The 24,107-nt window shown below is 55.0% G+C and overlaps 1 protein-coding gene across 4 annotated transcripts; it reads left to right on the top strand.

The window, feature by feature from the left end:
• Positions 1–556: 556 nt before the first annotated feature.
• On the top strand, positions 557–23,873 carry PARP16 (poly(ADP-ribose) polymerase family member 16). 4 transcript variants are annotated; one of them, XM_062206142.1, is made up of 7 exons: positions 557–1,098; positions 12,606–12,743; positions 15,952–16,158; positions 18,868–19,039; positions 21,152–21,293; positions 22,527–22,605; positions 23,197–23,873. In XM_062206142.1, the coding sequence occupies exons 1-7, from the start codon at positions 925–927 to the stop codon at positions 23,287–23,289; spliced, it is 1,005 nt and encodes a 334-aa protein (XP_062062126.1). In that variant the 5' UTR covers positions 557–924; the 3' UTR covers positions 23,290–23,873. The 4 variants fall into 4 exon arrangements, with proteins under 4 accessions (XP_062062126.1, XP_062062125.1, XP_062062128.1 ...); XM_062206141.1 differs by having other exon boundaries at positions 22,524–22,605; XM_062206144.1 differs by having other exon boundaries at positions 22,527–23,294.
• Positions 23,874–24,107: the final 234 nt, after the last annotated feature.

The raw sequence follows: 24,107 nt of genomic DNA, 5'->3' as shown, positions 1-24,107 counted from the left end.
CCAACAGGGAATCCGGTCCTTTCCCTCTGCACCCTACCCCGGCTCCCCGGCTCCCAGTCAGAGGGGCTTCAGAGATGGGTCTGGGGGCATCCAAGCCACAGACTTCTGGAGACTAAGGCGGCGGAGAGGCCCCGTGGTTTGGCTGTGGGCCCTCGAGCCAGCATCGCGCCGCTCGGAGCCTTAGCTTAGCGGGCCCCTCTGCACGGTTTCAGAGGGACACGGCAGGTAGCAGCACTTCCCCAGGGCGAGCCTAGCAGGCGCAGTCCTCCGACCCCGGACAAAGGCAAGTGCACGGGCGGGTCTAGGCGGGGCGCCCGGGTCAGCGTCCATCCCGGGCGGCTGCACGCCTCGCAGGTGGAGCCCAGGGGCTCGGGTGGGCAGGCGGGCGCGCAGCCCTTCCGGCGGGGCGGGAGAAGCCGGAGCGGCGTGGAGCGCAGGTGGGCGGGCGCGCGGGAGCCGGGCGGGCTGGGCGCGGGCAGCGGCGCGCAGGCGGCGCCGAGGGCAGCCGGGCGAGCGCCGGGGCTTCGGCGGCGCGGCGGGAGGCGGGGCAGGAAGGCCCGGCGCGGGGACGGGGCTCCGGCGCGCAACCCCGGGCAGCCCGCGCCCGGCTCCTGCCCGGGACGCGCATTAGCGCGTTCCCGCCGTTGTCATCTCATCCCATGTCACAGCCCCTCCCCTGGCTGGGACCCCGGCCCCATTATCCCGGGGCCCAGCCCTGGTGCTGACCTGCGGTCCCGGCCGCCTCTTCCCCGCACGGATCCGGCCCTCCGGCGGCGAGCGCGCGGGCCCAGCTCCCGCAGGAGACGCTAGCCAGCGGGTTCTCACCGCTGTCACCTCGTCCCCGTGCCCGGCTCCTCCGCAGGCTCGGGAACCCCGGCCCCAGGCAGCCCGTTGTCCCGAGGCCCGGCCTCTCCCCGGAGCGGGATGCAGCCCTCGGGCAGGGCGGCCGCCAGGGAGGCTGCGGGCCGCGACGTGCTGGCCGCCGACCTCCGGTGCAGCCTCTTCGCCTCGGCCCTGCAGAGCTACAAGCGCGACTCGGTGCTGCGGCCTTTCCCCGCGTCCTACGCCCGCCACGACTGTAAGGACTTTGAGGCCCTGGTGAGTGTGCTTTGCCCCAGCGCTGCCCACTGCGTCCTGGGCCGAGTGGCCCGTGCACACAGAGCCGGGGGCAGCTCCGAGTGGACGTGGCAACCCCCAGACTTCGGGCCGTGGGGAAGGTTTCCGTGAGCTCGGAACACTCACTCCCAAGCACCTAGTGTCAAAGACAAGGGAGTCCCAGGAGCGAGTCATCTGCAGAATTTTCTAGCATGATCAGCAAAAAAGGGTGTTGATCTGAGTCGGGTTCTGTTCTGTGTAACTAGGAAGTGACCCGCCCCTTTGCAAATAATTGGACACCAGAAGTCACCAAAGCCACCCAGGCCTTGATCTTTAGATGCAGTATTAAATGATCAGTACTCTTACAAGCTAACAAACAGTGCATATGTGACCTCCTCCCTGAGGGCTCAGGGCACTCATTTCTTACAGAGTTGACCTTGGGGGGTAAGCCTTCCAGAAAGGTTTTATTTATTTATTTTTAAGATTTACTTATTTGAAAGAGTTAGAGAGAACTCTTCCATTCCCTGCTTCACTCCCCCGATGGCCACAACAGCCAGCATTGGGCCAGGCCAGAGCCAGGAGCGTCATCCGGGTCTCCCGCGTGGGTGGCAGGGTTCCAGGCCCTTAAGTCATCTTCTCCTTTCTTTCCCAGACCATTAGCAGGGAGCTGGTTGGGAAGTGGAGCAGCCCGATCAAACACAGCACTCATGTGGGATGCCGGTGTCACAGGCGGCGGCTTTACCTGCTGCGCCACAGCGCCAACCCCCACCCCCATCAGTTATCTTTGCAACCTGAATTGTTGGAATTACCTGGAAAAAAATACCAAAGTTGATTAAAAATAGAAAATCAATATAGTCCATAATTATTAAAGATCTGAAATAAGTCATCAAAGATTTTTCCTTCTAAGAAAACTCTAGGCCTAGCTCACTTCCTTGGTGAGTTGTCAGTTACGGAGGGAGTAAGTAATCCAGTTTTAAGAGGCCACCCACTACCTGGATGCTAACTCTGATAAGGGGGATGCAAGAAAAGTAAATTACAGGCCAGTTTCACTCAAGTAGGAATGCCAGAAACCCTCTACAAAATACTAGGATCCCCAAAACTAACTGCATAACAAAGGCTGGTTCCTCCTGACCAGGTTGGGTTTATCCCAGGATTGCAAAATTCATGTGATTTCCTCGTGTTCGACGATGTAGTGAACCGCACATGCCACAGATGAGAGGGGCTGTTCAGAATCACCAGCTACCTAGCGTTATCCCTGATGAGGTCGGCAGTGTGAGTTTCCCTCCGAAGTCAAGCACAAACAAGGCTGAGCTGCCTCGTCCCATGTGGATCTTGAAGCCCATCCTAGCCAGCTGGTGAGGGCATTTCAGGCTGAGCACGAGGCCCAGCGTCTCAGGGTCCGGGAAGCAGGAGACGGGCAAGCTGCCTGGCTTCCCCACGTGGCTTGCTTTGCAAGGGCAGGTGCTCCGTTTTCCGAGTTTGTGATTTCAGGTCTTGGGGCTGAACCTTCCTTTGGTGCAGACAACAGATATTTATGGAACGTGTGTGTTGTGGGCCAGGTGCTGCGGTTATGGACTTACACACACGTGGAGAGCTTAGCAGTGGGTTCCGCTGTAGTGTGGGCTATAGTGTGGACCTCAGCTGTCAGCAGTGGGCTTGGCCAGGGCGCAGCAGCCAGAGGGATGGCTAATGTCATGCTCAGATCCTGGGAACGTGGAGGATTTCAAGGGACGGAGAAGAGGAAGAGTGAATTCCAGGAGGGGTGAACTTGCCAAAAGGGCGAGTCTGTGCTGTAGTGTGGCTACCGTGGGGGCTGGGAGAGAGCAGGCCGAGCCAGGCCGTGCAGGCCCTGAGACGTGTCCAGTGTTATCCTTGGAGGACGGGGGATTGGGAGATCCAGAAAGCGCACCTGCAGCAGCAGGGGGCGGAGCATGTCAGGAGGAGGAGGCGGGAGGGGGGTGGGGCAGTTTGTGTTACCAGGTGGATCTCTTCCTGCCTAAAGGTGGTCTTGACAGACCCAATCAGGTTTCATTGATGAGTGTGGGATAAATGCAGAGGGAGCTTTGGGATTGGTTGGATTTGTTTGTGCTTTTTATCTTACCTGATTTATTCGTGGGGGTGAGAGGAGAGCAGAGACAGTGCCTGTTCACTGGTGGTTCATTCCCCAAACGCTTACAGGGTCTAGGACTGGGCCAGGCTGAAGCTGGGAGCTGGGAACTCAGTCCAGGGCTGTCACCTGAGTGCCAGGGACCCAAGTCCTTGATTCATCATCTGCTGCCTCCCGGGGGGTGTGTGTGTGTGCATTAGCAGGAAGCTGGAATCAGGACTTGAGCCCAGGAGCTCCGATACGGGAAATGCGCATCTTATCCACTGGGCCAAATGCCCGTCCCGGAGGTCATTCTTTACAAGGCTGTTGAAGTTACCCGGGAAGTTTTAAAAACTGATGTCCGGGCCTCAGCTGAAAGATTCTGGTTGAACTGCCTTGGGGTGCAGCCTGGACCTTGGGACTTTTTTGTTGGCTTGTGGGGAATATGTTGTTTTTATTCTCCTAGTAAATGATTTGATCATTTTCGTGAGCACGCACCTTCTGAGTGAAGAAATGACATCAGATTCAGTGCATGCGCGTGCACACTGGACCTCTCACGGAAGGATTCCGTCTCTCAGATTGCAGTGAGAGGTCACAGCTCTGTAAAGACAGGGACACAGGCGTAGATACAAAGTGATGTCCCTGTTGGCGGGTGTGCGGCTGGGAAGAGGTTCCAGGGACAATGGTGTGGTGGATGGAGGGGGTGGGATCCACCCCTCCCCTACCATCCAGAACTGCAGGCCTTTTCTGTTGAGTGTTTGATGGCCAATAATAGTGCAGCATGCAGCACGTACGATGATACTGATTGCATTTGCCTGGCACTGACCTGAGCAGTCGCTTCGAGTAACTCATTTAACCTTCCGAACAACTGAGTAGTGTAGGTTCTGTCCTTGTCCTCGTCCTTATCAGCTAATCACGGGCTCATGGCACAGTTCTGTCTTGCTCCCAGGTGATGCCAACTTGGAGAGAGAACCACTGCTTTTGTTGTTGTTGTTTAAAGATTTATTTATTTATTTGAAAGGCAGAGGTAGAAGGAGAGAGAGAGAGGTCTTCCATCCACGGGTTCACTCCCCAAATGGTCTTAACGGCCTGGGTTGGGCCAAGCCAAAGGATCTCCCCCTTGAGTGCAGGGGCTCAAGCACTTGGGCGATCTTCCAGTGCCCTCCCAGGTGCATCAGCAGGGAGCTGGATCAGAAGTAGAGCAGCTGGGACTCTAACCGGTGCCCATACGGGATGCCCACCCTGCAGGCAGAGGCTTAACCTATGCCACAGCGCTGGCCCCAGAACCACTGCTTTAAAGGGTCCCCGTGATGGTTCCTGTGTGAACAGTCGTTTTGCAGACCTGGATGGTCAGACCTTGCACCTGTGTGCAAAAGCAGCGTCTTCCTCTGTGCCCTCGCCGCCTCCACCCACCTGCACACCTCACTGCTCCAGGGGCCACTCCGGTCCCGAGGCTGGTGACTCTGGCCATACCTTGAGTCCCTTTCCTTCTCAGCACCTCCTCCCACATCCAGTAACTGTGACCTCTGGCGCTTTCCTTGGCGAGTATTGTTTTCAGATGGTCTTTCTTTCCTGCTACCACACCTTTGTAGGCCAGCACTGCCTAACATCCAAACCTGAGTGCCCACTTTTCCTGGTGTAGAATCACCTGTGGCAACCTCTGCAGACGCAGGTTCCTGGGCCCCCTCCCCAGGACCTTGTGACCTGGGTGTTTGCGAAGTGTCTCCAGCTACCTGGCGCCTGCTCGAGTGCTGAGTCCTGGAGCTGAGCACCTGGAGGCTGAGTCCTCTCCTCTGCTTGTCTCCTGTGCTTCCCTGCCCTTGGCAGCCCAGTTGCCCGGACCACCTCTTCACCTGGAGACCTCCCTTCTCAGACCCCCGAGGCCTCAGCTCTGCCCCTCGGTGAGGCCTGGCCCGGCCAGCTCTCCAGCCACATCCTTCCTGAATGCCCACCGCAGAGGCTGCCCACCTGTGCTCTGTGGGCTGACAGGTTTTGTTTGTCCTGTGGCTTTTTTTTTTTTGACAGGCAGAGTGGACAGTGAGAGAGAGAGACAGAGAGAAAGGTCTTCCTTTTTGCCGTTGGTTCACCCTCCAATGGCCGCCGTGGTAGGCGCGCTGCGGCCGGCGCACCGCGCTGATCCGATGGCAGGAGCCAGGTGCTTTTCCTGGTCTCCCATGGGGTCCAGGGCCCAAGGACTTGGGCCATCCCCCACTGCACTCCCTGGCCACAGCAGAGAGCTGGCCTGGAAGAGGGGCAACTGGGACAGGATCGGTGCCCCGACCGGGACTAGAACCCGGTGTGCCGTCGCCGCTAGGCGGAGGATTAGCCTATTGAGCCGCAGCGCCGGCTGTCCTGTGGCTTTTTAGAATTTGAGAAATCACAGAAAGAACAGCTTGCTAAATTTTAAAAAATAGATTTATGTATTTGAAGGGATCTTCCATCCCATAGTTCACTCCCTAAACGTGGGCTGCAGCAACCAGGGCTGGGCCAAGCTGAAGCCAGGAACTAGTAGCTTCATCCTGTTTTCCCAAGTGGGTAACAGGGGCCAAGCTCTTGGGCCATCTTCCACTGCTTTCCCAGGCACATTAGCAGGGAGCTGGATTGGAAATGGAGCAGCTGGGATGTGAACTGACACCCATATGGGATGCTGGCATTACAAGTGGCTTAACCAGCTATGCCATAACACTGGTCCTGTTAATTAAAAAAAAAAATTATTTGAGGGGCAGAGAGAAAGTAGCTTCTATCTGCTGCTTCATTCCCCAAATGCCCACAATGACCAGGGTTAGGCCAAGGCCCAAGCTGGGGGCTGGGAACTCAATCCGTGTCTTTTATGAGCTGGGTGTTGGATGCTATGATGTGGAATGAGGGCATCTTAACTGCGAGGCTAAACACTGACTCCTGATGGCCCAAGTGCTTGGGCCCTGCACCCGCATGGGAGACCAGGAGGAAGCATCTGGCTCCAGGCTTCAGATTGGCGCAACGTGCCAGCCGTAGTGGTCATTTTGGGGGTGAACCAACGGAAGGAAGACCTTTCTGTCTCTCTCTCTCACTGTCTAACTCTGCCTGTAAACAACAACAACAACAACAACTGACTCCTGATTTTTTTTATATTTATTTTATTTATTTGAAAGAGTTACAGAAAGAGGTAGGGACAGAGAGAGGGATTTTCCATCCGCAGGTTCACTCCCCAGATGGCTGCAGTGGCCGGAGCTGTGCTGATCCAAAGCCAGGAGCCAGGAGCCTCTTCCGGGTCTCCCAAGCAGGTGCAGGGGACCAAGGACTTGGGCCATCCTCCACTGCCTTCCCAGGCCACAGCAGAGAGCTGGATCAGAAGAGGAGCAGCCAGGACTAGAATCAGCACCCATATGGGATGCCGGTGCCTCAGGCCAGGAATTTAACCCGATGTGCCACAGCACCGGTCCCTCCTGATTTCTTTTTAAAAGAAAACAGAATCCGAGGCCCGGCAGTCTCAGTGGAGGTGGCCCTTGCTAGGGGAATCAGCTGAGGCTGCTGGTGCTGGGCCTTTCTCAAGGCCGGGGCCTCCAGTTCAACAGCCCCCGACACTTGTTCCCACATCCTCTCTTACTCATTTTCTTTACCTCTCTGGTCCTAGAGCCTGGGGCCATCTCTGGGGACAGGAGCCACTCACTTCTCTGCTTGCCTGCCAGCTCTTTCCCTGCCCAGAGCGCCTCTCAGAGCCCTCCCTGTCAGTCCACAGGCACTCCTGTTCTGCCTGCTCCATAAACTTCCTCCTGCCTCCTCCCCAGCTCCCAGAAACGCCTGCCTGCCTCCCTCCTGCACGCATGTTCTCATCTGTCCGTCTCTGGGTCAGTGCCGTCCGGTGTCAGGATCTGTAGATCAGAACGCATGTGTAGGTGGAGGTTTGCTGTCTCTTTCCCTGCTCCACGCCTTTGTCATAGCCAGAAGCGTCTGGGCTCTCTTAACCTGGGGAGGGCATTCCAGCAGCATACCTGCTAACCTAGGCAGCCTGGATTTTTTTTAAAGATTTATTTACTTATTTAAGAGGCAGAGTTATAGACAGAGAGGGAGAGACACACAGAGAGGTATTTCATCCCCTGGTTCACTCTGCAAATGGCCACAACTGGCTGGAGCTGGGCAAATCTGAAGCCAGGAGCTGGGTGCTAGGGCCCAAGCACTTGGGCCATCTTCCACTGCTTTCCCAGGCCATAAACAGAGAGCTGGATCGGGAAAGGAGCAGCAGAACACAAATCGGCACCCAAATGGGATGCCAGCATCATAAGTGGAGGCTTAGCCTACTATACCACAGGGCAGGCTCCAGCCTCGATTTAAAAGAAATTTTATTTGACATATATAGAGAAAGGTATAGATGCACAGTCAGAGAGAGAGAGAGTGAGAGAATCTTCCATCAGCTGGTTCATTCCCTAAATGCCCACAGTGGTTGGAGTTGGGCCAGGCTGAAAGCAGGAACCTGGAATGCAGTGTAGGTCTCCTATGTGGGTGGCAGGGACCCAGTTACCTGAGTCATCACCTCCTCTCTCCCAGGTGTGTATTAGCAGAAAGCTGGGTTGTAAATGGAGGAGCCGAGACTCAAACCAGGCACTCCAGTATGGGACACAGGTATCACAAGTGGTGACTTAACTGCTATGCCAAATGTGTGTCCCCAAGCAGCCTCTTAAAGTTCTTCTGGCTTGGTCCTTGGGGTAAAATTTTCAGTCCACTGCTAAATTCCTCCATTCGTTCAGTGGGAGAGCATCAGGACTAGGAGGATGGGCTCCTCCTGGCTTCGTGTCCGTGCCTGGCTGCTGCATGATCCTCCATAAGGTGCTTGGCATCTCCACGCCTCAGTCGCCTCACTTGCCTCACTTTTCACAAGGTGCTTGTGAGACTAAGATGACCCCTGCCCGGGATTTAGCCCAGTGCCTGCACGTGGTAAAGGCTCAACCAACAGCCTCTATTACTCTTTTTTTTTTAAAAGACTTATTTTATTTATTATTTGAAAGTCAGAGTTACACAGAGAGAGGAGACACAGAGAGAGAGAGGTCTTCCATCTGATGGTTCACTCCCCAATTGGCCGCAATGGCCAGAGCTGCGCTGATCTGAAGCTAGGAGCTTCTTCTGGGTCTCCCATGTGGGTGCAGGGGCCCAAGGACTTGGGCCATCTTCTACTGCTTTCCCAGGCCATAGCAGAGAGCTGGATTGGAAGTGGAGCAGCTGGGTCTCGAACCAGCGCCCATATAGGATGCCAGCGCTTCAGGCCAGGGTGTTAACCCGTTGCGCCCCAGTGCCGGCCCCCTCTATTACTCTTGCGTTCTGAACTGTGTGTGGGTTCCAGGCTGGCTGCTGAGGCTCTAGGATAGATCGGATGTGGTTGGTCCTCAGGGAGTGTTTATCCCAATGAGATGTGAGATAGCCCCAGAGGGTCACGCACCAACAGGAAGCTCTGCTGTTACCACTGAGCACACGGGTCCTGGGTGGTCCGGGAAGGCTTCACAGGGGAAGTGACTCTAGACTGGCCTCGAAGACTGGGTGCAGTGTCACGTTAGCAGCTGCAGAAGCATGTGGAGGAAAGACCTGGGTCACTTGGGGACCAGCACTGGGGGTGGGAGGGAGTTGATGACAGCAGGTGCTGTTGGGCAGAGGCAGAACCAAGGGCCTTGTTAAGGGCAGCGTCATTACACTTAGCAGAGATAAAAGGTAAAGCAGCTACATTTGAATTTCAGATGAACCGCAGATAATTTAGTGTAAGCATGCCCCAGCTATTTCATGGTTTCTATTTGTGCTAAAAACTAAATAAACTAAACCTGTTTATCTGAAATGTAAATGTCTCGGGGCAGACTGCTTTATCTGGCAGCCTTACTTGTGTGCCTGGTCCCCAAAGGGCCCTGCTGAAATGCAGAAGCATGGAAAGTGAGTCAGGGAGGGGCAGGGAGGGGCAGGGTACCGCAGGGGCCCCGACCCAGCAGGTGGCAGTGGGGACCTGGAGGAGACTGGCCCCGTAGCCGAGCTCAGGCAGGGCCTGGGGCTAGCTCAGAGCTGTGCAGGATCTCTTCCACTGGCCCAGACTGCGTCCCTACAGGGGCGCTGGCCGTTGGACCCTCCTTCAGCAGGGGCTCCCTGCATCCAGGTCTAGACTGATGGGATTTGCGAACCGGAGTGGGGAGAGCAGTGGTGCGGCTCTGGCTCTGGCTGTGGGATAGCAAGTGTGGACCAGGACTGGAGAAGAAGGAATGGGGAGACTGAGATGTGCCCCAGGTTGCTGGGGCGGGGGGTGGCCTTCGGGAAAGGTAGCTCCCTGAGGGTCCTGCAGTGGCTCCATGTTACCTGCCAAGCAAAGCCCAGGGGTCCCACGTGGAGTACAAGGCCCTGGCCTCGGGTCGGTCACCTTCCCGGTCTCCCACCCCAGAGCCACCTGCAGTCAGGGATGACAAGACCCTCCTCAGCAGTCACACCTCCGTGGGAGAATGCCCAGGACCTTCCTTTCCTTGTTGAACACGAGTGGCCCTCGCCGGGATGCTGTGAAGTGGCTGCTAAAACCATCCCAGTTATGTGTTTGAGGAGACTGACGTGGAGGTCAAACAGCCCATCCAAGGCCACACAGCTAGCAGGGGGCTGAGAGCCCAGGTTTGGACCCCGGCTGCCGGATTAACCTTGCCACATCCTTTTCCCCGCCCACACATCACGTTGTCAGGCTTCTGTGTCTGCATAGCAAACTGGGTCCCACGACACCTGCTCCTGAAGCCCCTCCCGACACCACCCTCTTGTCACACAGCGCGAGTCCCCTAGTAGTTTGTATCTATCTTTGTTATGACAATGAATATTTAATTAATATTGAAGTCATCGTTATGGACCTTTCTGCCTCTCTTCTTGACTGGGGGCCCTTTTAACTTTTAAAGATTTTATTTACTTATTTGAAAGTCAGAGTTAGAGGGGGAGAGAGAGAGAGAAAGAGAGGTCTTCCATCTGCTGGATCACTCCCCAGATGGCCACAACAGCCAGGTCTGGGCCAGGTGGAAGCCAGGAGCCAGGAGGTTCATCTGGGTCCCTAACATGGGCGTAGGGGCCCAAGCACTTGGGCCATCTTCCATGCTTTCCCAGGTGCGTTAGCAGGGAACTGGATGGGAAGTGGAACAGCCAGGATTCGAACTGATGCCCATAGGGGATGCCAGCATTGCAGGTGGCAGCTTTACCTGCTACACCACAATGCTGGTGTCTGGGGGCTCTTTTTAAATCTCTAGTGCCCCCCTCCAAGCCATCCAGCACAGGGCCTGACTCATAGTGGCCGCTCAGCAAACAATCCCTGGTAACACAGTCCCCCCGCCCCCTGGGGTGCACAGTGGGAGAGGGGGAAGTTAGGTGCTGTGGAGCAGTAAGTAGTTATCCTTCCACGGATCTTTTTTCTTCCTCGATCCTTACCTCCGCGGTGTGGAGAGAGGTTTCTCAGAAGTCTGAGGCTACTCAACGAGTCCTTGGAAATAGATAGGAATAAAATGGGCCCGAGAGGTTTGTGATTTTTGATCCAAGGGGAAAAACCCAGAGTCAGCAAAATGGAAAAGAACTCGTTGTATTCACAAAGTGCCAACTACAGCCAGGCCGAGCAGAGGCCAAGGTCGGGAGCTGGTGTCTGGGCAGGAGTACAGGTGGGAGGAAAAGAAATGGATGTGTGTAGAGCAGGCCCTAGGTTCTCATACCTTCCTGTCACCCCATGTGGAGCTGGTGGGGCCCCCGCATCAGGGGAGACGGGTGCCAGGCAGGCCCCCCCTGCCTTGCCTGAGGAGCAGGATTCGAACTGAGATCTGACTCTGGCATGCATGCTGCTCCCTCTGCGGCCAGGAGAGATGAGGATTAGGGAAACCCAGGCAGGCCTTGACCTCCAGGAGCCTGGCTACACTGAGGAGAGAGTACTGGGCCTGAGGGAGTCAGGGGTCTGGAGGAGGGTGAGGGTGCCTGGGTGTCCCTTGGGCCATGTCATGCTCATGGGCAGCGCCCATCTGGTGGGGAGGGCAGGGCTTGAGGAAGGTCCAGAGGTGTGGTCAGAGAGGCTGGGTCAGCGGTCACTTCTGGGCAAAAGTTGCAGACGCTTTGTCACAATCTCTTAGTCCAGGTCCCCTGTCCCGCATCAGAAATCCTAGCACCATACAGTAAAACCTCTGCTTTCAACACCATATGGGCGCCGGTTCTTGTCCCAGCTGCCCCGCTTCTGATCCAGCGCCCTGCTAACACGTCTGGGAAGGCAGCAGAAGATGGCCCAAGTCTTGGGCCCCTGCACCCATGTGGGAGACCCAGAAGAAGCTCCTGGCTTTAGCCTGGCTCAGCCCCAGCCATTGCAGACATCTGGGGAGTGAACCAGAGGATGGAAGACCACTCTATCTCTCCCTCTCTCTCTCTCTGTAACTTTGATTTTCAAATAAATAAATCAATGTAAAAAGAAAAACAAAAGAAAGCACCAAATGTGCCTCAGGATTTTACATTTTGAAGATTTATTTATTTGAAAGGCAGAAAGAGAGAGAGAGAGAGAGAGAGAGAGAGAGACTGAGGGATCTTGCATCCAGTGGTTCACTCCCCAAATGGCTGAAACAGCCGGGTCTGGTCCAGGCTGAAGTCAGGAGCCTGGAACTCCATCCAGGTCTCCTGTGTGGGTGTGGGTGGCAGGGACCCAAGTCCTTGGGCCATTCTCATGCCTTTCCAGACACATTAGCAGGGAGCTGGATGGGAAGCAGAGCAGCTGGGACTCTTGGGATTCTGCTGTCACAAGCAAGTGATGGCTTAACCCGCTGCGCCCCTCCTACCGATTTTAGAACGGAGATGACCTGCTGCTGTGGCCTCAGTGCCAAAGCCCCATTTTCCCCAAAGCCCCATTTTCCCAAGAAGCTTGGCTCTCCTGAGTGTCGTGGGCACAGCTGCCAGGGCCCTTCCCACAGGTCACCATGCTCGAGGAAACCCGGGCCTCCCAGGCTGGACACGGGTTACTCTCCTGGGTTGTGTTTACCATGATCAGTGTGGCCGGCTCACTCATCTCCAGGGGAAGCGCTAACAGCAAGTGAACCGGTTCTCATGCCGGAAGAAAAAGGCTTATCTCACCCTTGACCCACAGGTGCACCTACCATGTAGTAGCAACACCTCCCTCAGGGTGTCCCCTACTTAGATGTGTTACTCTTCCTGCAGTCAAATGAGTGATGGTAACAGGAAGTAGGGTAAGTGAATCCTAGACAAACCTCACCTTGGCACAGGCCAGGTTTTATACCCAGTGAGCTACAAAGCAAGCCGTTCAGAGTTTAGGGTTTTAGCTTTCGGATTCTTTGGAAAGGGTGTTGTGGCCTGCATGGCCCCCCTCCTAGGAACTTCCTTGTTGGGGAAGGAGTGCAAGTTGCCTGCCTCGCCACCAGAGGGTGCCCGGTTATTGTGTCCTGGATCCTTGCTAACAGAGATTGTCCCCTGGCTTCAGCTTGCAGACACCAGCAGGTTACCCAACCTGAAAGAGCTGCTCCAGTCCTCGGGCGACAACGACAAGCGGGCCTGGGACCTGGTGAGCTGGATCTTATCCTCCAAGGCCCTGACGATCCACAGTGCCGGCAAGGCAGAGGTGAGACTTTGGGCTGGAGGACTTAGGGCTCTGGGACAGCACCAGATGGGCCCCAGAATGGCCTGGCAAGTGTGTTGAAAATGTAGAACTCTAGACCTCACCCCGAGACACTGTCTGAGGTCAGGCCCACTGCACTAGCAGTGCAAAGCTGCGTCTTGTCTCTTTTAATTATTTTAAAATATTTATTTATTTATTTGAAAGTGGAGTTACAGAGGCAGAGGCAGATAGAGAAAGAGAGGTCTTCCATCTGCTGGTTCACTCCCCAATTGGCTGCAACAGCTGGAGCTGGGTCAATCCAAAGCCAGGAGCCAGACGTTTCTTCCAGGTCTCCAATGTGGATGCAGGGGCCCAAGGACTTGGGCCATCTTCCACTGCTTTCCCAGGCCATAGCAGAGAGCTAGATCAGAAGTGGAGCAGCCGGGACTCGAATTGGCGCCCATATGGGATGCTGGCATTGCAGGCGGCAACTTTATCCTCTACACCACAGTGTCGGTCCCTGCATATCGCTTTACTTAATATGCACCTCCAGGCACTGTGATCAGGGTGGACCCCAGCATTTCAGAAGAAGCATTGACTTGGCCCAGTTGTCAGGAAACAGAGAGGCAGAACTCAGAGTAGTGGAAACCTGAGTCTCTGCGTTCTAATTCCACTTCCTTGATTATTAAGTCTTCTTTTTCCCTGTTTGTATTAATTGTTATAGTTACCCCAAAGGAGGGCTGAGACAGGACGTGTGCACCCCCAGCGCAGTGTGGCACAAGTGAGACTCTGCATCATTCACCTTACCTTGCTTGACAGGTGTCTCCGGGGCACAGGCTGGGGTGACAAGGACCTGGGTGTGGGGCTGGAATCCCAGCCTGGTGCTCTTTCCTTTGAGTAGAAGCAGGGGTTGATCTGTGCTGTTAGTCACTTCATTTCAATTTAAGAGTATTCAGTTTGATAGGCTCCTGCCAAGGAGAGAAGTCTTCGCTCAGTGGCCAAGAGTTTGGTAGCTTGGATTCTGGTGTCTATGGACCTCCTCCCCCAGTGCTGGATGCTAAAGTGACACAAAAAGCCCCGCCGTGGGAGTCGGGAGATCCGTATTCCTGCCCAGGCTCAGCCACAGCTTCCTAGGTCATCTCTGGCTTCCACTGTTGTCATCTGGTAAACCGAGATTCATTCATTCATTCATTCATTCATCCTCACAGGTATATCAAACACCTACCAGATGTTGGGAGCTATAGCTAAAGAAGATGCAGTGTGGCTCCTTGACTTTTTTTTTTTTTTTGACAGATAGAGTTAGACAGTGAGAGAGAGAGATGGAGAGAAAGGTCTTCCTTCTGTTGGTTCACCCCCCCCCCCCCGCCCCAAATGGCCGCCACAGCCGGTGCTGAGCTGATCTGAAGCCAGGAGCCAGGTGCTTCCTCCTGGTCTTCCATGCAGATGCAGGACCCAAGCACTTGGGCCATCCTCCACTGACTTCCCTGGACATAGCAGAGAGCTGGACTGGAAGAGGAGCAACTGGGACTAGAACCCGGCGCTCATATGGGATGCCGGTGCCGCAGACAGAGGATTAGTCAAGTGAACCATGGCACCGGCCCCAGGCTCCTTGACTTTTGATAGGGACCAGTTAAGTTTCCATTAAAATGTGGTGTGTTGGGGCCCAGGATCTCAGGTTGTATCTTACCCTAGTGAGGTCATTCGCTACCCTGTATCATCGTTTCACAGAAGGGTGTTTTCATACTAAAGCAGGAGAGGCCCGACCTCAGGATAAAGGGTCCTGATCTTTCTATAAGGATAACTCTGCCTGGGGCATAGTTTCCTCATTCAGTCGAGACTTTGCTAGAGACAGCTTTGCTGGGCGGCTCTAGTTTGCAAACAGCAGAGTGGCGTAGCCCCTGCCCTGAAGGAGGCTGTTGTCCTGGAGGATGGAGCTCGCTCTCCCATATCCCATGGACCGGCCCCCACACCAGTCCATGAATGCTTCCTGTGGTGCTCGGGATCCGCAGGTGGCTCTTTGGGGCTGGATGGTCGAGAGTGGCCTCATGGGTGTTCTGGGGTCTTTTTCTATGAGGTTAGCTCTACAGAAGATTACCCAGGGCAGGAGTGAGGGGTGCCCAGTGCCCTGCAAGGAAGTGCAGGTCTAGTCATTATTTTTTAAATTAATTAATTAATTTGAAAGAAAGAGGGGGCTGGCATTGTTAAGCCACCGCCTGCAGTGCTGGCATCCCATACGGGTGCTGCTTCATATGTCAGCTGCTCCGCTTCTAATCCAGCTTCCTGCTAATGGCTTAGGAAAGCAGCAGAAGATGGCCTAAGTGCCTGGGCCCCTGCACCCACATGGGAGACTTGGATGAAGTTCTTGGCTCCCAGCTTTGGGCTGGCCCAGTCCTGGCCATTGCAGCCATCGGGGGAGTGAACCAAAGGATAAAGTTACCTCTTTCTGTGTCTCTGCCTCTGTCTGCAATTCTGGATTTCAAAATAGATAAATAAATCCTTGGAAAAGATGAAGAAAGGCAGAGTTAGGGAGAGGGAGACGGAGATCGTCCATCCATCGGTTCACCCCGGAATGGCTGCAATGGTCAGGATTGGGCTAAGCTGAATCCAGGAGCCAGGAGCTTCATCTGACTCCCCCATGTGGGTTCAGGGACCCAAGCACTTGGACCATCTTCTGCCGCTCTCCCAGGCACATTAGCAGGGAGATTAGAAGTGGAGCAGTCAGAACTTGAACCAGCGCCCACATAGGATGCCAGCGTCTCAGTGCTGGGCCAGCCCGCTACTCCACAGTGCCAGCCCCAGATTCCTTCTTTCCGGGTCTTTGCCGTGTGGATGTCGGGTCCCATGGGCCGAGCCCAGATTCAAGTGGTGGAGAACAGCTCATCTGTCAGTGGAATCTTGGTGGACTTTCTGGGCACTGGCAGGAATGCAGGAAACATTTGTGGCCATTTTTGCCCTTTGTCAAAATGGAATGCAGGACATAGGTGTGAAAGCATTTGGAACATTAAAAGTGTCGCAAGCAGTACTTCTCAGCCCACTGCGGGGACGGGGAAAACGCTGTTGGTGGCAAGTGGGCTCGAGCTTGCACAGTGAACGTGACCCAGCGTCTCATTGTAGGAACCTGTTGTTCTCATGAGCACAGCCCCTGGGCATGGAGCCCAGGCCTTGGGGGTCATGTATGTGACCCCTTTGCCCAGCTCTCAGGTCCAACAGTGACTCCCTTCATGTTTTCAAGTTTGAAAAGATCCAGAAGCTGACCGGGGCCCCTCACACACCTGTGCCTGCACCAGACTTCCTGTTTGAAATCGAGTACTTCGACCCAGCCAACGCCAAGTTTTATGAGACCAAAGGGGAGCGAGAGCTCATCTACGCCTTCCACGGCAGCCGCCTGGAGAACTTCCATTCCATCATCCACAACGGCCTGCACTGCCACCTCAACAAGGTAGGGCCTGGGGGGCTTGGTGGCCTGGGGGCGGTGGCTTGGGTCTGCAGACCAGCGTCAGCGGGAGCCTGTGGGGATGCAGCATCTCGGCCCACCCTAGACCCGAAGCAGAGCCTGCATCTAACCAAGGCTGCCTGGGGATGTCTGTGCCTATGACTGAGAAGATCAGTTCCCACCTTTGCTGCCCATTTGGAGTCACGTAGGGAGCTGTAAACCAACATTCCAATGCCCGCGGGGATTCTAGGCCAATTGAATGAGCATTTCTTGGTGTTGGGATGTGCAATCCCAGGCCCACCGGAGACCACCCAATTAGAATCCACCTGCAGAGATTCCTATGTGTGTTAGAGTCCAGAAGCTTCTACCCTTGGAGCACTTGAGGAACCCCTTACCCCCATCCCCTTGAGCTGCTTCTCTCCCATTTTTAGGAGTCTGAGCTGTCTGTCATCCCTTTGCACTTATTTTAGCACAGAGTAAGTATGTAGGAAGAAGATTATAGACAGGCTTTGAAGCTAAGAGGTTTAGCAGGCTGTGTCGCTGTGGGCAAATTTACTTAAACTCTGTGGGCTCCAGTCTCCTCTGTAAAGGGGACGCCTTTACCCTCCCTTAGTGTGTGTGAGGATGGAAACAGGCATGCACGTGAAGAGCTCTTTGTGTTCTAAGCCCCAGGGAAGGGGTGGCAGCTTTTCTGGCGGACAGAGAGGCGTCTGGGGCACTTGGAAGGGCCGCAGGCCTTTCCTCCTGTCGTGGCAGCATCTGAGAGGCCAGCTGAGCCCTGGGCTCCATTGTGGCCGATGCCTTTCTGGGGCTACAGAGAGACACTTCTCATCTCATCAGAGCTGTCAGGGTTTGTCGAGGCCACGCTGGCCCTCACCGTGTCATCACGGCCAGGCTGCTGGGATCCAGGGGCCTCCGCTTCCCACTGCAGCTGCCTGGAGAAGCTGTGTGCAGGTCAGTGGTGTGCACCACGCCTTCACCACAGTGCCCCAGAGAGCTCACTGGTAAGCGCCTTCAGTCCTCTCCCACCCCCTCTCCTGGGTGTTCGGTGAGGGGCTTGTTTGAGGGATCCCACCTGTCGTTTGAAGCTGTGACCTTGTCCTCACGGTGGAGATAACCCACGCTTCCCACCCTTGTGCACGCCTGCACACGGCAGCGTTGTATGGGGTGTAGAAGGGTGAATGCTTGGTGGGTGTGGGGTCAGAGAAGAGGGCACCCAGCTTCCTGGGAGGAGGTCTGTGTCAGCTTCCGAGAGATGGGGGCACTGCCCGGCAAGGAGCTTCCCGAGGCCAGGGGAAGGTTTGTTTCATTGTCCTGAAGCTTCACTCACCAGGCTTGGAATTGTGGCAGCCCGGTGCTGTCAGTTCCACAGCACGGGATGTGCTGCCGTGAGCTCATCAAGTCACCCTGAGATACTGATGCTGCGGCCCAGGGATCAGCTAGATTTCAGCCCAGCCGTTGGTAGCAGTTGCCTGAACGCTGTGCTGAGAAGGACTCTGCGTCGGCATGGCTGACGTGATGATGTTGGCCGTCGCAGTTGACTTCTTATCCACCCTGGGCAAAGCCTGTGGTTGCTACACCTGCTGTAGCCTCCACTTGCAGCTGCTTCACCTAGCACGCTTCTCCATTTTTATTTTTTTAAGATTTATCTATTTATTAGAAAGGTGAAATGACACACAGAGAGACAGATCTTCCATCTGCTAGTTCACTCCCCGATAGTGAGGGCTGTGCCAAACTGCAGTAAGGGGCCAGGAACTCCATCTGGGTCTCCCAGGCAGCGGGCAGGAGCCCAAGTACTTGGGCCATCTTCTGCTGCCTTCCCAGGTGCATGTGCAGGAAGCTGGATTGAAAGCTGGAAGCTGAGCAGCTGGGACTGGAGCTGCCACTCCAGTGTGAGACGCTGGTGTTGCAGACAGCGGCTTAACCCGCTCAGCACAGCGCCAGCCCCTAGCATGCTTCCTCACGGAGGGCACTGAGTGAGCCTGCACCACCAGGAACATGCCCCACTGGGTTTGTGGGCATTTTCTTGGTCAATACCACCCACAGAGTAAAACTTACCCTGCCTCTCGCAGAGGCCCGCCTCGTTTGGTCACAGTGTCTGCTTCTGACTCACTCCTTTTCCCTCCCCACTGGGATGCGACTCCCTCCCCAGTGTGACGTTGCTTTCGTAAGCTCATCCCTGGCTCTGTGCTGGATGCGTTCAATATCGCAGGAATTACCAAATAAACGCACAAAGAGCCTGCCAGATAGAAGCCATTCCTCACTCACCCACCATCTCCCTGGAGTCTCGCTTGGTGTCTCATATGCGTATCTCATGTCATGCTCAGCCAGAGATGGGGAAGAGGTGCTGTTCCCGCCGTTTGGTGGATGGAGAGACCAAGACAGCAGAGAGTTTACGTAACTTGGCAGCTGTAGGATTGAAATTGCCGTCTGTTTGGACTCTGCTACCTGTGTTTTTCCCATTCACCCTTGACCACAAGGAACTGCTAGTCTGCCAGTCTAGATGGCCAAACCCACAATCCATCAAAGTGTTGTCAGATAGGAATGTATTCAGGAGTAGCACTGTGATGATGCCCAGGCTATTGGCTCCTGGGGAAAGAAGGAGTTGGGAGTGTTTATTTACAACTCTACTGAAGGCGGGCCTGTGTCTTCTCGCGGTGCCACCTCCACCTTCACCTGCCTGCATTTCTCCTCTGTTGGCCTCTGCCGTTCCAGACGTCCTTGTTCGGAGAGGGGACCTACCTCACCAGCGACTTGAGCCTGGCCCTCATTTACAGCCCCCACGGCCACGGGTGGCAGCGCAGCCTCCTCGGGCCCATCCTTAGCTGCGTGGCTGTGTGCGAGGTCATCGACCATCCAGATGTCAAGTGCCAAACCAAGAAGAAGGGTGAGTGAGCACTCAGCCCAGCCGCTGGGGGGAACACCTGTCGCGTGCCACGGGGTGGGCGGGGTTCAGAGCGGTGCAGGACAGAAACCTGCCCTCAGGGGAGGGTCAGTCTTCACAGGGATTGAACACACGATGAAGGACTCCTTATAAAGGAGGTGGGCAGGGAGTGCCAGGTTTTGGGCTGCTGAGGTCAGTGGGGAGGACCCACCCTGTGGGGTCAGCGGGGGCCAGGGAGAACTCTGAGGAGGAGGTGGGAGTTGAATGGTTGGGGGTACCTGTGTTGTGGCGTAGCAGGTGTAGCCGCTGCCTGTGACGCTGGTGTCTCATATGGGCACCAGTTTGTGTTCCGGCTGCTCCACTTTCGATCCAGCTCCCTGCTAACAGCCTGGGGAAACAGTGGAAGATGCCCCAAGTGTTTGTGCCCCTGTGCCCACATGGGCGACCTGGAAGAAGCTCCTGGCTTCGGCCTGGCCCAGCCCTGATGACTATGGCCATTTGGGAAGTGAACCAGCAGATGGAAGATCTTTCTTTCTCCCTCTTTCTCTGTAACTCTGCCTTTCAAATAAATAAATAATCTTTAAAAAAAATAATAAACGGGAGTGGTGAGGCCAGAGCATGGGCTCCTTGAGAGTGGCTCACCCACTCTCAAGTGGGTTCACTTGGTTTCGTTCACTCTTGGGCCCTGGAGGGGCTACTCTGTGTGCGGTAAATGAACAAGTGGAGCATCTCTCTCTCAGCAGAGAACCTGCTATGTACTTGCCAGTCAATCAGTATTTGCTGAGCTGCAGCTAAGGACCCTGGGCACAGCTCCTGTGCACGCCGGTGCCCTCCGGGGAGTGTGGGGAGCCACTGAGGCCAGGGCAGTCCACGCTGGGCCCTGCAGGGGCGGGGACTATGCTGGCCCTGTCCTCTCCATTCCCCTCACGTGTGTCCCTTAGACCTCGTGCCCTGTGCGCCTCTCTGTGCTGCGGCTCCTCACAGAGGCAGACGAGCATCATAGAACTGACTTCTGTCTCCAGGGCAGGGCTCTTGTCGCCCTGAGGAAAGGAGAAATGAGAAAACTGAGTGTTCTGGCTTCCGTGGTAAAACCATCAGAACCCCGAGGCCCAGGCCCAGGTCTGACACCACCCTCCAAGCCGATGGCACCGATGCTTGCCTTTCTCATGCTGAGGAAGTGTGCAAACCGTGACTTTAAACACCAAAGGGAAACCTTGCCGTCCGAGTCCTTCCATCTGTGCCATCACAGGCAGCCTTGGCCTTTTTTTTTTTTTTTTTTTATCTTGGTAGAGGTTTTTCACATTATTAAAAGAAAACTTGCGGGTTTTTTGTTTGTTTGTGTTTCTTAAACAGATCTTGGTGGGAAGGGTGGGAGGTGAGCATTCTGAGGAGCTGAGGTCTGCAGGGCTTGGCTCCCACCACCTCCTGAGAGGCCGCCCTCAGGGCGAGGCCGGTTCCTGGGTCCTAGCCCCAGAGCCATGGGTTTGCTCCTTCCCTCTGCCCTGCCCTCTTGGCTGTGTTCTCTTCCCTGTGTCCCTTTTACTTTCCTGTTCTTTTCTTTCTCCCTCCCCTTTGTCTGCTGTGGCCTCCTGGTTTTAGTGCTGTGTCACACATGTGGGATCTTCTGAAAGGTCATGGAAAGTGCGTATTATTAAAAACAAAACAAAACACGGGAGCAGGCATGTGGTGCAGGGGTTAACACCCTGCTTGGGATTCAAGTCCCAGCTCCACTTCCAATCCAGCTTCCTGCTGCTGTGCTCCCTGTGGGGCAGCAGGCATTGGCTCCGGGTCTTGAGTTCCTGGCTATGGACTCCATCTGGCCCAACCTGGCTATCTGAGGCATTTGGGGAGAGAACCAGTAAATGGAACATTTGTCTTTCTGTCTCTCTGCTTTCCAAGTAAAAAAAAAAAAATTATAAAGAATTTATTTTGCACTAGACTAAAGTTGCGCTTGAATTCGGTTTTCTGTGACCTTCTCAGAGTCCCCACAGCCCGTTCTTGAGCCTGCAGGGCCCATCCACCTTTAGGACCAGGCGGCTTGTGGGCTTCCTGCTCACCCTGCCCACATCAGATACGGGGTCCTCCCCAGCAAAGCTGTGCTTTACTGTCGTTCAGATTCCAAGGAGATAGACCGCAGAAGAGCGAGAATCAAACACAGCGAAGGCGGAGACATCCCTCCCAAGTACTTTGTGGTCACCAATAACCAGCTCCTGCGGGTGAAGTACCTGCTGGTGTACTCGCAGAAGCAGGCCAAGAGGTAAGGGGGGGCCGTCCGTGCGTGAGGGCCAGCAGGTTGCGTGCAGCGTGGTCAGCACCCTTTCCTGCCAGCCTTCAGCCCGGAGGTGGAGTGTAAGTCAGAGAGGAGGTAGTCCTGGCCCTTCGAGGACCGAGTATTCTAGGGAAGAAGGTAGATTCATAGACACCAGTAGCACAAGGGACTGGATGGAACCAAGCTGGCTGCCCCAAACGAGGCCCATGACCTCAGTCTGAGACCCACTGATGAGCTCAGACTGGGAGGCAGGGCGGTGGCTGGGACCTTGGCTGGGAGTGTGTGCAGCCCCACTCAGTCACTTCCCAGAGGGGCTGTTGAACCAGCGCCTGTCCCTCTCTGGACCCGAGATGCTTCAGGTTACCTCTGAGGTCAAGGTGTTGAGCATCTCCCCAGTGTGGCAGTGGGAGAACACGGGGTTCTCATGGTTGAGGGTCATGTTGAGGTCTTGTTGCATTGTGGGAGCCCCCCAGTAGAGCTGCCAGTGGGGGTTGGCTGTAGGCGAGCTGGTACTGAGGAAGAAGGGGTCATTTTTAATAATCCCCACTCTGGCTTGTACCTGCCAGTAATTACTATGCTTCTGGATTTCATAGACCAACAAAATACCACCCCTTACTCTCTCTGCAAGTTTGGGAAATGGGCATAGGTGTCTTGACTGGGTGTGGCGGGGACACTGTTCTTTAGTAAGATCACTTGGTGTTTTCTACTTGGAAATTCCATTTCTTACCACTTCTCCCCCGGGTGTCTTGGCTGTGCACACTTGGATGATTGAGGTCAGCTCCTTGTGGGCCAGAGAGGGTTTCCCCAGCTAGGATTTCTGTCTGTCTGTGTTTAAAAGCAAAAAGACTTCTCCTTAATAGCCAGCCTCCTGCCACCATCCGGGCAGACACCCTGAGCTAGGGCATCCCTCTAGACACCAGAGTCTTGCTTCAGAGAAGAGCGGTTACTAAAGGTGGGAGGGAGAATAAAAGGAAGATGGGGCTGAGCTCATCCCATCGCTGTCTTTTTGCATCTATAAAACGTTCTGTTGAAAGGCGTGTCGGAGCCAGGGCAGCAGCCCCAGATTTCCCAGGCAGAGGAGCACGAAGCTTCATTTCGTGGCTCACGCAGAGGATGGAATTCATCATTTCATCCCCTCTGAGCCAGAACTTGTTGCATACACTTCAGAAAAAGATGTTTTTCTCTCTCTGCCAACATCGCTCCTTCTTTCCCCATCAGCAGGGCTTCGCGCCAGCTCTCCTGGTTTGCCAGCCATTGGTTTACGGTCATGCTGTCCCTGTATCTGCTGCTGCTGCTCATCGTAAGTGTCATCAATTCCTCGGCTTTCCAGCACTTCTGGAATCGTGCGAAGAGATAATCTCTCTGGGCCTGGCATGGGGGCCACCTCAACCACGTGCCTTAGGGTGACTCCACCCGGACCTCCCCGGCCTCTCGGCCAGCCAGGTAGAGCCTAGGAGCCAGCCAGGGACCACAGGACAGTCTTCGTGTGCCATACATGTACCGATTGCCTTGATGCTGCTCCCGGCCACACTCACCGGGGCCCACTGGACCCCCACTCTTAGTTTCCGGGGGGAGCCCTCTCTTCTACTCCTGCCCAAAGTGGTCCGAGGGAGTTGGCTTCTCAGCCAGGGCCAAAGGAAAAAGTCCTGCTGCATTTAAAAAACAAGTGTCCAGGCTGTCAGTGGCGTGTTTACAATCGCTCCTGCCAGAGGCTTTTCTCTACTGCCTTCTGGAAGGCGGAAAATGTGTAGCGGGAGCTATAAATCACCAGGCCATTGCCTTGTTTTGACTCGAGACACCCAAGAGGCACAGTCATGTTGCTCATAAAAGTTGATGGGATCGGTTTTGGATTCCATCAGCCTTTGTATGTGAGTGCAAAACATTTTCACAGTTTTCTCAAATCAACAAACAGCCGTCTGCCGTGCCCCCGGCCCAGCCATGGATGCGAAAGGAAGGGGACTTAGCAAGGAGCGACTTTTTCTAATAGAAAAACTACCAACTGCTGATCACAGCTGGAAGAGAACCAAATGTTTGTTTTCCGATTTTTGTTTTCAAGTAACTGTCTGACAACTTTGCAAACTGAGCTAGAGCGGAAGTTGCTGAACCTAGAGCGCCATTTGGCCAGTGTCCACAGCCTCCTTCCTGGCTGTGTTTCAGAGAAAGGGGTTTGAGCTGCAGGCTCCCCTGTGGTTCTCACCCTCAGGAAGCTGCCTTGACCATGGCCTGCCAGCCGCTGGTGTCATTCTTCAGGCCTTCGAGACAGGGCCCCGCCTCAGCACCCACGGGTTGAGCCACCTTCAGAGGGGTCGCTCAGCCTGGGCTTCCCGGTGCGGGAGAAGCCTCTGGCTGCCCAGGGAGCCGTAAGCCCTGCTGGCTGTGCGCCCTGCTCCCTCCCTCCTGGTGAGTTTCAGCCACAGTGGAGCCTGGTCTGATTTGGGGGTGAGATTTCTGTAATGAAGGGGGAACATCATTTTTCTATAATTTGTGAAGTTGCACAAAAGCCATTGTCATGGTTTTTACATTGAACATTGGAGCATTTCCAACATAATAAAGGTATTTTCCTAACGACCACGTTGCCCTGTTGTGTTAGTCTTGTCCTCTCTCTCCTCCCTTGTTTGGGTAGCTTCTACTGGAGGCCATCTGTCACCAGGCTCTCATAGGTGTTGGGTTTCTAGCTGTTCATTGACCAGCTGTAAGCAGTTAGTGCCTAGATATACAGGCGGGATCAAAGTCAAAACGCCTCTGCCCTCAGGGAGCCCACAGTCTGGCAGGGTGGGCAGGTGGACAGACATCTCAGGACGG

This window comes from Lepus europaeus, chromosome 11 (assembly GCF_033115175.1).
Source record: "Lepus europaeus isolate LE1 chromosome 11, mLepTim1.pri, whole genome shotgun sequence".
Taxonomy (NCBI): Eukaryota; Metazoa; Chordata; class Mammalia; order Lagomorpha; family Leporidae; genus Lepus; species Lepus europaeus.
This window is presented reverse-complemented; position numbering and strand designations above follow the sequence as displayed.

What these genes read in the sequence shown, in the direction of transcription:
- PARP16 (XM_062206141.1), top strand. Translation starts at nt 925, where the DNA reads ATGCAGCCCTCGGGCAGGGCGGCCGCCAGGGAGGCTGCGGGCCGCGAC. An exon ending in GTGCCAAACCAAGAAGAAGG is followed by an intron (nt 19,040 to 21,151) that starts GTGAGTGAGCAC and finishes ACTGTCGTTCAG; the next exon opens with ATTCCAAGGAGATAGACCGC. An exon ending in ATCTGCTGCTGCTGCTCATC is followed by an intron (nt 22,606 to 23,196) that starts GTAAGTGTCATC and finishes ACATTTTCACAG; the next exon opens with TTTTCTCAAATCAACAAACA.